This window comes from Nyctibius grandis, chromosome 5, assembly GCF_013368605.1.
Source record: "Nyctibius grandis isolate bNycGra1 chromosome 5, bNycGra1.pri, whole genome shotgun sequence".
NCBI classification, from domain to species: Eukaryota; Metazoa; Chordata; class Aves; order Nyctibiiformes; family Nyctibiidae; genus Nyctibius; species Nyctibius grandis.
The window spans coordinates 65,979,878-65,992,735 of NC_090662.1; the positions used below are offsets into that span (position 1 = coordinate 65,979,878).

The window sequence follows — 12,858 nt, forward strand, 5'->3', positions numbered from 1 at the left end:
CTAAGAAGATATAATTTTGCTCAGATGCTTAAATAGCAACCACCCATAGACAGAGATCAAAGCTGCCCAACTCCAGGAATATCTTTCAATGCTGTATCTGAGAACAGGGTCTTAGAATAGGTACACACAGGCAGCCTCTACAACTGTCATTGGTGATTCAGTTAAAATAATGCAACTTAATATGATTGCTGCTGAGATCTTTGCATTTTCTTTCTAACATAAAAACTTTCCATTTGTGTTTTGAATAGGTAAGCCTACAGGGTATGGATCCAGCAGTAGACGCTTACACCACAAGGGAATAGTGGATGAATGCTGCTTCCAGAGTTGTGACCTGAGGAGGCTGGAGATGTATTGTGCTCCAATAAAGCCACCTAAATCTGCACGCTCTGTACGTGCTCAGCGCCACACTGATATGCCAAAAGCTCAAAAGGTAGGCCAGGCTGGGGAAAAAAAAAAAAAAAAAAAGCCCTACCTATTTTAGGGAAGGAAAATCCTGTCAAAGCTGGTAACATAGCAAACAGCTGATGTGTTCTGCCTATTAGGGACACTGAGATTTAGTGGGGTTTTGGAAAATAGTGTCTGTTGTAGGAAATAAGAAGGAAATGGTGTGTTCTATCTTATCTCTTAGAACACTGAATAAAACATGGAATTGCTAAGCTAGTAGTTTTGAGGCTTTATCCTGCTACTGGGTAGTAAATGGCAAGTACTGACATCATCCAATCATAAATAGCACCTAAGACTTATTTCAAAAGAGAAAGCAAACACTGAATGTTTAACAACTGATCTATCCAGAATTTCCTCACTCATTCTTCCTTGTCAGGAAAAGCTAGAGTGAGTGATCAAGAGGGAAAACATAGCTCTTCTGCTATTTATTTTACATGTAAATGAACAAATTACTTTTTTTCTTTCCTCATTATTTTGGCTTTTTAAAAATTTATTTATCAGAACTAAATTAACTGGATGGTTACTGCAATCATTACATATTTAATTTTAACTATTTAATGTTTAATATGGATATTCTCCAAGCACTTCAAATATTCATTAGTATTATTTGTATAGTTGTGGAGTTCAGAGTACCCAGACTTTTATTACTGTCATACTAGATATACTGTACATATATGTAGTTAAATCTCATCTCTCCTCAATAGAGCCTATAGGTCAGAAAACCCATCTTAGTCTAGGCTACCATTAAGCTCATGTCCAACTGTCTCTCCTGCTCGAGTTCTGAACATCTGTTTTACATGTTATCTGTGATCTGCTGTAAGCCTCTGGTGATACACTTTATTGCTGTTGACCCTGTCTGTCCCACACACACATTGGCCCTGTTCCTGCAGTTATCTGAAAATTTTTTCTTATAAGAAATGGAACTCCCTGAAAACCTAAGATTTCATAGGAATTCAGGAAACCAGCACTATATACTAATTTCCTTAATATTATCTTTATGAACAGAACAATTGTAATCGTTCCAGCATCCATTTCTTTTCCATAAGTAAATCCACAGAAAGGAATCCTTTCACCTCTTCCTCGAGATTTTTCAACCTTTTAAGTAATGGCTGTATGATTCTTCCTGGGAAGTATCGCCTTAGCCATGAACATCTCAAAAGGCACACAAGACAAGTGAAGTTGTCTTCAGGTAGAGCTCAACTATAGACAAGAAAACCCTGTGGTTTATTCCTGTCTGGGCACACATATATTTAAGACTTGCAGGAAAAGAAGAAAACAGGCTTGGCCCATAATCTGTTGCTCCTTCCCATACTTGTTGCTAAGGTGATGGGTAAAACACTCTGTAACTTCGAGTAAAAGGAGACAAGATATCTGCCAGCTCTCTGATGGATCTCCACACCACTTTCCTCGGAGGGCCAAGGAATGATGTCATTCTTTCGGCAGCTGTCCTCCTCCCAGTTCAAATGATAGGCAGGAACAACTTTTCTTACAAGCAGGAAGGAACAGAAGAAAGGCCTTGCATCTTGCAGCAGCAGCAGGGGAGGTAGTAGAGGGGGATACTGGAAGAAGAAAAAAGTTAAAGGGAGTACATAGTAATTGAGAGAACCTAGCTGCAGAAGAAATCATCCAGGAAATTAGAAGGAGAAAAAATCAAGACGTGAAAAAGGCAGTAAAAAGACAATGAGGAGCAGAGGAAAAGAAAGGGGAGGGAATTAGATCAAAGAGGCTGAGGTGAGAAATATTGAAGAACTAAACAAACCATGGTGCATCACACAGAAAAGATAGAGTTTTGAGAAAAGGGGAGAGAAAATAAAATTAGAGAAAAATTAATATTAAAGAAAACACCACCTTTAAAGAAAATGTATGGGAAAAGCAGGAGAGAGGTGAACAGAAGCAGAAAAACCATAAATGCTTCTTGATGGGAACTTGGTGATAAAAATAACAGAAATCTGACAGGAAAAACAAACTGAAATTTTCATTAATGTCTGTGGATGGAGAAAATTAGATTGTGGAAAAAAAATACAGAAGGGGTAGGAGAAACTATTATTCAGATTTATGATAGATAAAAGGAAAATGCAGGGAAGGTAAGAGAAATCATTAATAAAAACTGTATGTGAAAAAGCTCTAGTACATATTCTCATGCAATTATTTTTTCTTTCTTTTTTCTTTTTGCAGTCAGCTGTACATGCCTCCATTAAGAAAGATAATGCTATGCTCATACTTTCTTCTTTGGATAGGCTCCCCCAATATGAACGCATTTAGCTAATTCATAGTCTTGATATGTCACTGATTTTAATTTAAAAATGAATTATACTAAAGTCAAATTATTTTTCAGCTGAGCAATTTTTTTCTGTTTTAGAATAATTTTCTCTCATTATTATGTTATATGAGATACGTATCTTATATATATAAAATTAATATATATGTAAGTTAATATATATGACACCTAATATTTTCTTAATTACACACAAGATTTAAGGAAGGTTTAAGTGAAATGTATAAGATGTCGTACAGTTGTACACTGTAGCAACACTTGTTTGTAATGTAATGATTTCATACACAATCAGTTTTCATACATAATCAGTTTCTTACGCCTTTCATACTTCTAATGTATTTTTTACTTGGCATCTCCTCATAACCTTTTTAATCCAGGATTTGGATTTTGATTTAAGTGTTTTTGTACATGGTCTACTTTCCCGTTCCTTAAGCAGATCATTCCTTCCGTGCACAATTTGGTAGAATAACTTACTTCAATGGAGCAAGGCTGGTCTGTTTATAGGTTATGTTTGTGCTGATCTTTAGCCATTAAATTACAAACAAGTGTGGCTACACTACAGGCACAAATCTGAATCACAGAATCACAGAATCACAGAATCACAGAATGTTAGGGATTGGAAGGGACCTCGAAAGATCATCTAGTCCAATCCCCCTGCCGGGGCAGGATTGCCTAGACCATATCACACAGGAACGCGTCCAGGCGGGTTTTGAATGTCTCCAGAGAAGGAGACTCCACAACCTCTCTGGGCAGCCTGTTCCAGTGTTCGGTCACCCTCACCGTAAAGAAGTTTTTCCTCATATTTATGTGGAACCTCCTGTGTTCCAGCTTGCACCCATTGCCCCTTGTCCTGTCAAGGGATGTCACTGAGAAGAGCCTGGCTCCATCCTCTTGACACTTGCCCTTTACATATTTATAAACATTAATGAGGTCACCCCTCAGTCTCCTCTTCTCCAAGCTAAAGAGACCCAGCTCCCTCAGCCTCTCCTCATAAGGGAGATGTTCCACTCCCTTAATCATCTTCATGGCTCTGCGCTGGACTCTCTCTAGCAGTTCCCTGTCCTTCTTGAACTGAGGGGCCCAGAACTGGACACAATATTCCAGATGCGGCCTCACCAGGGCAGAGTAGAGGGGGAGGAGAACCTCTCTTGACCTGCTAACCACACCCCTTCTAATACACCCCAGGATGCCATTGGCCTTCTTGGCCACAAGGGCACACTGCTGGCTCATGGTCATCCTGCTGTCCACTAGGACCCCCAGGTCCCTTTCCCCTACGCTGCTCTCCAACAGCTCTGTCCCCAACTTGTACTCGTACATGGGGTTGTTCTTGCCCAGATGCAGGACTCTACACTTGCCCTTGTTATATTTCATTAAATTTCTCCCCGCCCAACTCTCCAGCCTGTCCAGGTCTCTCTGAATGGCTGCGCAGCCTTCCGGCATCTCAGCCACTCCTCCCAGTTTTGTGTCATCAGCGAACTTGCTGACAGTGCACTCTATTCCCTCATCCAAGTCATTAATGAATATATTGAATAGAACTGGTCCCAGAACCGACCCTTGCAGGACTCCGCTAGACACAGACCTCCAACTGGACTCTGTCCCATTGACCACCATTCTCTGGCTTCTTTCCTTCAGCCAGTTCACAATCCACCTCACTACCCGATCATCCAGACCACACTTCCCCAGTTTAGCTGCGAGGATGCTGTGGGAGACCGTGTCAAACGCTTTACTGAAATCAAGATAGACCACATCCACAGCTTTACCATCATCTATCCACCGGGTAACATCCTCATAAAAGGCTATCAAGTTGGTTGAGCATGACTTCCCGTTGGTGAAGCCATGCTGAGTGCCCCTAATGATCCCCCTATCCTTGATGTGCCTAGAGACAGCACCAAGAACAAGTTGCTCCATCACCTTTCCGGGGATGGAGGTGAGGCTGACCGGTCTATAGTTACCCGGGTCCTCCTTCTTGCCCTTTTTGAAGACTGGAGTGACATTCGCTTTCCTCCAGTCCTCAGGCACCTCTCCCGTTGCCCACGACTTAGCAAAGATGATGGAGAGTGGTCATTATATTGAATGATAAGGGCCAGGCACTGAATGATTAATGTGGGCTGGGAACTCCAAAATGACTATTTGCTGATATAAGGCCAACATCATGAACTAGTTTTAATCCAATTAGAGAGACTGTATGTGTAGAGTTTTATTTGTGTGTATCTAATGAACAAAATATTTCTTTCTCTATAGGACCATTATTTGTCCTATTCTAAGACCTTTACTCACAAATAAATATAAAAGTATATTGAAAAGTAAGAAATAAACACATTGTTATGATAGACTTAGGGGTATTATGTACACAGCATACTTCACAGAGTCACAAAAAAAGACATGAAGAAGGCATTTAGAAGCACTTTGTGATTGCCACAGCTGCTGTATACAATGGAGCACGTACCCAGCCTTAACTCTATCCTAATTTAGATGTCCAGCTTTCACCACTTCTTTTGCACCCAGCCCATGACAAAATTACCTTAAACTGGAGCAGCCAATGAATGCAAAAAACACATACGATAACTTGCAGAGAGAAATGAGGTAGGCATCAGGGCACAGCATGATGGCTACAGGCTAATCACCCTAAAGTCTCCAGTGATTAGATGGGATAACTCTGAGTATCTTTCCAGCAGGGTTTCAGCACTGTGGGTCTTGAGTAAGTTTTGAACTTCAGTAATATGTAGTTTCTATTAGAGCCCAGCAAACATCCTTCTCAGGCATCCATCTAAAGGACATCAAAGTCTCACCAGAGTGTGTGTCCCCTACTTAAAAAGAAGTATCATCTCCCCTACTCCCTGAAATACTTTATATTTTTTGAGTCGAAGCCTACAGAGGTCACCTAACCTGTCTGGGTCAGCAGCTCTGTCTGGGATGAAAAAACTGTTTGCAGTTTGAGAGCCTTCTGGAGCTTTCAAATTGCTTTCTCCAGTATGAAACAATAAATATATCCAGGCTGGGGTACAGGAAATAGACAGTGAAGTGGCAGTTCTGTTTTTAAATGCTCAAATCTGGCATAGGAGAAAAGTTGTCTTCTTGGTGACAACTGGACAATGGATGGTCAATGAGAAAATGCTTTAGTTTTATACAAATAGCTTTTTCAATAGCCTTCACATGTTGCTGTAACAATCATATCTGAAGCAGCTTTTATACAAAAACAACATGGTTAGCTAAGATTTAGTGAGCCATTTATATCTTTTGTTTCTGTTCCTCTGAACTTGATGTACAAAGGAAAACTATTCCTTTAAAATAGAATAGGATTCATTCATATAATCTACATTCAGTCAATCTGTGTTCTAGAATATATTGCCCTGATCATTCAGATTACTCGGGACAAGAGCAGCTGACCAGAAATATAGAAATGGCATAAAATACGCAATAATTACAATGCAATTGGTAGGGCAATTGGTTTTCTCTAATAGGCTTCCTAAGGAAAGCTAGGTAATTAAATTTGACTTTCAGTTTAGTGTTCAGATTGATGACATAAAAAAAATAATTCAGGACAACAGTTCTGGACTATTTAGCTAAGGGAACAGAATAATTTTAGATCCCATTGCAACACTAAGACCAAGGATGATACAGAGTGGTTTTCTTTTTTCAGTTTATTTCATTTACTTCAATGTATATACATTTCTATTATTAATATCTATAGTATTAACATTAATTAGTATATCTCTGTCTTCATTTAGCCCACACCCGGGGCTAAACAGTAACAGTTGCTGTCTCACCCAATGTCCCTTCCCCAAACGAGGAAGGGAACTGGGAAAAGAAGGGAGACTAAGGGGTGTAAAGTTAAACAGATTTAATAAAATAAAGAAACCAGTATCAATGATAATCCAAAACACACAAAATTATACATAGCTACAGAGCACTGGCAAGTTGCTCCAGGAACAGCAATCATTAGGAATGAGAAAGAAAGAGGAGAGCAAAAAAAATGCCACCCGTCCCCAGCAAGCTTTTCCTTTTGTAGTGAACTTGATTTTAATGCTATAGAATACACCTGTGGGACAGCCTGGGTCAGCTGCCCTGGATTTAACTGTTAAGGGCCTTGGTCTCCATGGCTGGCCACAAACTGAAACAAAATCTAACAGAAACTTGATTCTATCAATTTTATTCCATGAAACCAGGACCAGCCCTATCTTTTTTTGTGGTGAAAGTGATCTTCATTAAGCTATTTTCAGTCTCCTCAAAACTTCAGATTTCAAGGACTTTAATATTACTCAAAATCCCCTCACTTTGCTTCTGACCATCTTAACTAAGCTACTGAAATTTAGTACTTCACCTTTTCATATTAATTATAATACTATTCAAAACAAGATCCTAGTAAAACAAAGTTAAAATACTGTGAAAATTAAATTTGATTAAAACAGTTGTACATTTAAACAAATAGGTAATTTTTTTGCAGGACCACAATCCAGCAAATATTCCTATTACTCTTTTAGCATTTTTCTTTTTTAATAAATTTCATTTGAAAATTCATGAGAAAAATCATATTTTTTGAAAGAGTAAGGAAAACCTAAACATTTGATCAAATAATCCAACCAACCTTCAGGATCTGTTGTTCACTCATTTACTGATCACTCGTCAATTATACTCATCCAAAGCCTATTTTGTTTACTTACTTGCTATTTGACTACTCTGTTGAAAGCTTTCAGTGGAATTCTCACTGTTAAAAAATGAGATACCTAGGTGTTCATCTTGCCACAACTGATAAAAAGTAGGAAGTGATCAACTGCATAATACAAATCTACTATAAAATTATACCTTAGTTGCATTTAGTTATGTATATAAGCAGAGATTATTGAAGAGGACACAACTTAATCATATGTCAGCATTTCTGAACACGAGAAAGATATCCCTGAATTTTCAACAAAGAGAACAGGTGCAAAACCAAAGGACATTACAGATCAAGATTTTTTTTTTTTAACCTAAAACTATGAGAATAATTGTTGACATTGCTTTCAGATTAAAATCTCATTTAATGAGCTAATACATCAGCTAGTAAGGTAGGAGTACGGAACAGGGAGAAACTTTCAGTATTTGTGCTGGAAAGCAAAGTAATGTTTTCACGTATTTTTACACTAAGTTTATGTTTAGAGTTTTAAACCATGAGATAGGAGTAAGCGGAATTGAAGTTCTGTCTTCAGTGTACATGGTTCCATCTAGCTTTTCTTTCATTCTTTTGTTTCTTTTTCTTCTGAGAAATACTAATAAAAGTTTAGTCTATTTACCCTTAAGTGAATTAGGTTTTACTAGCAATATGGAAAACTAGTGAATAGAACATTGAAAAACAACTGTTCTCTGTTCAAGCAAAGGAAATTGAGCTATTTCCACAACAATTGTGTCCGTGAAGGAAGACTGTGACCTTTTTGAATGAAGCAGCGTCACAGAAGCAGTGGCACAAAATTCTTATCAATTTAAGCCTACAAGGTACCTTGAAAATTATTACATGAATGTGAACACTGGTAAGGCTGATTTTAAAATCCAGTAAATAAAGAAGAGGGAAAGAAAAAAAAAAACATAGTGCCAAGCCATCCCCTTGAACCCTGAGCAAAAGGACCAGAGAGGTGTACATCTTGATACAATTTTGCTCTTCCTCAGATTTTCAGTCCTTACTCTTCGCTAGGCCTCTTCTGTGGAAAATTCACATAAATATATATACACCAACAAAGTATCACTAGGAAGCAGATTCTCCTAAAAATCCTTTTCAGATTTTATTCTAATCTTCAAAATTTAAATAAATACTAAGTAGGACTAAGAGCTAGAGGGAAAAGATATTAATATTTTTCATTTAAGAAAATGCCATTAAGAAAACAGAAAAAGTATTGCATCATTTCTTATTAATCTTTCTAAGATTGGCAGATTCTTTTGTAATTGGCTCAGTATCAACTCACAGATACAGTTACAGGCCAAAATATGCAAACTGGAACTAATCCTAATTTCTGTTACAGCCATGCCACATTACTAAGCCAATGAGGGAACCCCTTTAGGTATAACAGATAGAAGAACTTGGCCTCTTCACTGCAGAAAATTATTTTCTCCCATTGCTTGCTTTCCAGCCTTGTTATTATGTTATTGATCACACTGCCCACAGAACTAAAAAGCTTTCAAAGAGACCCCAGAGAGTTCGTAGCTAAGATACCATGCCGGTTACTACAAACATTAGACTTTCCATTTATTACCAATAAAACAAGATATCTTTTAACGCCAATATGAGGTTTGAATGTCCATTCTAATAGGATAAGAATGCTGCTGAATGCTTCCCAATACCCTTGCAGCTTAGTTAAATGACCTTTACTATCACTGAGGTAGTTGTTATCCTTATGTTAATGCTGCCCTGTCTCCAAAGATTTATCCTTAAGGTGATAGGTTAGAAGTCTGTGCTCCTCTGTTCATTGAACTGGCTTATGCAAAGTTGACATTTTGCATCTCTCATCTTAAAATGCTTATTGTCTTTGTCTGGGTCTGAATGTCAGCTCAGAGGATCTGACAATGAAACAAGCATCACAGATAACAATTTTATTTCTAATTACCTTTTTTCCAAAGACGAGAAATAGGGCAAGCTTTTCTATATCAGTGTAAATGCAGGTCTGAGAACCTGATTCAGGTATTCACACATTTTTTTTTCCCAATGGTCTCAACATTGCATACTTGAAAAAATGTGTTATATGGGTCAAAGCATTTTCTGGCATGCATGTTACATCTGCCACCACCAGTGCCACTTATTTGTAGTTATTCATCAAAATGCTGATTCCAGAAAAGAAACTGTTCTAAAAGTAACCTGCCATCTTCCCTCAATTTCAAAGCTAGCCTGTATATTATGACAGCTCTTTTTCCATCTACATGTCAGTCTTAAAAGCTATAACTGAAACCCTGCTGCATCTTTGTATTTGCTTTATTTGGATGATAAAGCCATTTTAAAGCCAAACAACAGTAGTGGAGAGAATTTTTATATTTTCATTTGGGAAACATACAGTTAATTTTCATTCTAAGTATACTTTGAAAGCCACTGCAATGCAAAATGGCTGATGTTTCATAATAAGGCTCTCACTGTCCATTTTATACATCGCGAGTGTGCAGCCTTTAAGAATGTATGACTTTCTGCAAATAAAATGTAGCATAAAACTTTTCCTATATGCTGGTAAACTGTCTTCAAAGAGGAGCACCTAGAGGCAGCATTGACGAGGATATTTTGCTTTGTTGCCATGAGGAAAAACACAGGGCAGATGAATCAAGGAATTCCTGTTTTCTTAGTTCCTTTCTACCAATATAGGCAGTTGTAGCATAAAGCAGGATCCTTAAGAGTGGCAGACTCCTGTGAAGCTCTACAATGATGATTTTAGTGAAAATTAGTGAAAACTGAAGGGTTCATCCAGAATGAGTACCTCAGGGTGAAAACTAAGGTAAAACTTGGGGAAAACTAAAGACAGAAAAGGTAGTTTTGGAAAAGCTGGAAGAGAAACAGGCGACAAAACAGCAAAAATATTTTAATTTATGGATAAGGAGAATTGTGTTGACATTTCTCTTTCTGTATTCAATCCATGCTAAGGAAGCTACTCTATAGTAGTATTAGCAAAATTTGATGAAGACAAGCCAGTATCCTACTGAACTGATCACAGGAATAGTGACTAGATGATTAATCTCTTCTTCCTCATTTAGTATCACATTTCAGACTAGAACATCTAGAATGGCAGATTCCTAAAAAAGACATTTCTTCATTATTAATACTTTGCTATTAACAAATTTGGCTTGTCAGTGATAATAAATCTTAGTTGGCTCAATGTTCTTACTTGGTGGTGGTATAATTAATTTAACAATTACTAGTACTGCTTGGGGTTTTTTTATATTCTGAAGATAATAATTCAACTCATATCCATCAGAACGCAATCCAAAACCAGTGGAAATTAATAAGCCCTATGTGAGCTCAAGTTTTGTGATCTTTTACCAGTTTTTGATTTATTTCATGTTTAATAGATACTGGAGGTGAATGGAAAAGTTATATATAGAATAGTATTTTATATAGGAAATAATTTTTTAAAACCCTACAAAACTACTCTAACATACCAAATTATCTTCCATTTTCTTTCTGTCCATCAGAAAAGCAGGCAAAAATTTCATTACTTTTTAAATTTTAGAGAATACATTTCCTTTTATTTAGGGCTTAAATAGCAGATAATGCAGTGGTAGAGCTGCATACACATGCTTCACCTTTCTCAGGGAGATTTATTTATTTTTGGCTTTTCTTAAGACAACAGACATGATTTCAGTTAACTAAGAATTTTGTTCCTGATGAAGATTATAAATATGGAGAGTCACTTAACAATTCTGCCTCTAATCTGGTACAGAATATGCAAAGATTTGGGCCCAGCTAATATTTACCAGCATAGCAAATAAGGAAATCAAACTGAAAGATATATGCCACACCCATCACTGCTGCTGGAAACTGGCCAGCACATGGAAAGACAGTGAACTGAGGGCATTATTCATTCCAAAGACCTCTTGATTTGCCTGGCATATCACTCTGTCCGTTTTTGAAAATACAAATTATATGGCTGCAGCTCCTGTAGCAAACCCCCACCTTTTATCCTCCCAAAGGCCTTATCCAACTGAAATCTTACACATCTAATATGCCATTTATGCAAAATGTAGGTAACAGTGTCTCACTCAGCATTTTTGAAAACCTCTGACCACTGGGTACCAAAGCTAGAGACTCCATAAATCCTACAGTTACTACTCTAAATTTCCCTGGCCCCTATACATCCTCCTTTTGCAAATATGTTTGTTCTGAAAGAAAGAAAATCTTTGGTACCTACTGTGTGTCTAAGCCCATCTAAGTTCCAGTATGCAGATGTTTCCTCTGCCAAGATCAACAATCACAGCAATCAAAGTGTTTATGCCTAGGAAAATGGGGAATTTAGTGTACAGAAGTTTTGTATAGTTGAGTTCTTTGTGAACAGGCAGAAGGGCTCTAACAATTCCAGCATTCAGGAAAACTGTTTTCCCGCTAATATGAGTTTTGTGATCATACAGCCTATCTGGAATAATTATTTTTTTCTACACCTTCAGGAAGTGCATTTGAAGAATACAAGTAGAGGGAACACAGGAAACAGAAACTACAGAATGTAAGAACATGCCATCCACAAGAATGAAGAATGAATGTGCCATCTGCAGGATACTTTGCTGTAAATAAATTATTTGTTAAACATTGGAAGACTTAAAAAAACTATGGTTTAATAAGCTTGATGCAATCTCAACCAATGGGCATTCTCCCCGTGAACAATGCAACTAAACATTCCAATATTAAGTCTTTAGAGAACAGAACATTTTAACCAGCTCAGAGCTAAAAAATTCTGTGGTTGATACATTGCTGTTTGTTAACCTGTTTTAAATGTCCTGCACAAAATCTCTTAAAGTCCTGTGCTCCTCAAAAGCCTACAAATTTATGGGCCTTTGATGGATCCAATTGCACTAAATTAACCTATGAACACTGGCTGCTGGAGTCATTCATCAGCCTTGTCTAAGTGGTGGTTTTTTTATTTGCACTTCTACACAAGCAACAAACTGTTTGTTTTACAGTGTCTGATAACATTGTTTGTCTACCCCTTCATATTTGCACAGTTTGGCATTCCCAGTAACAGCAGCAGTAAGGTAACATATACAGTTTTAAACATCCAATAATTCCATATGTGGCATTTTGACAGAATATGGTTTATAGATGCATTTATTTTAAGACAGTTTTATTTTTCCTTCTCTTGCAAAGATGCAGTTTATTGCAGTTTGTGAGACAAAAGATTTTTAAAAGCAGTTAAAGCATACACAGGCTCTCAAACCATTAATGATTCTTCCAGGTAATTATTTTGCAACAGTATAGGCAACTTTTTTCTTCCTCCATATAATGCAGTATGTAAAATTTAGCATATCATTAATAGACATATATCAAACAGTATGTAAAAATCTCTGTTTTATAGTACAACGGTGCTATTTTATAGTTTGTTACATGAAAGGGTCTGGCCAAAACAGTAACAGGTAAAAGTAAATATGAAAAGATCAAGCCAAAGATTAAATAACAATAGTTTTAAAAACATTCAGTTTAAATGAAC

The 12,858-nt window shown here is 37.2% G+C and overlaps 1 protein-coding gene across 1 annotated transcript in view; it reads left to right on the forward strand.

Moving 5' to 3' along the window:
- Positions 1–11,893, forward strand: part of IGF1 (insulin like growth factor 1) — a 55,568-nt gene extending 43,675 nt beyond the window's left edge. Inside the window, exons 3-4 of the mRNA XM_068401684.1 lie at positions 249–430; positions 11,825–11,893. Of these exons, the coding sequence (XP_068257785.1) occupies positions 249–430; positions 11,825–11,884 (242 nt within the window). The 3' untranslated portion in view covers positions 11,885–11,893. The remainder of the gene's footprint in view (positions 1–248; positions 431–11,824) is intronic.
- Positions 11,894–12,858: the final 965 nt, after the last annotated feature.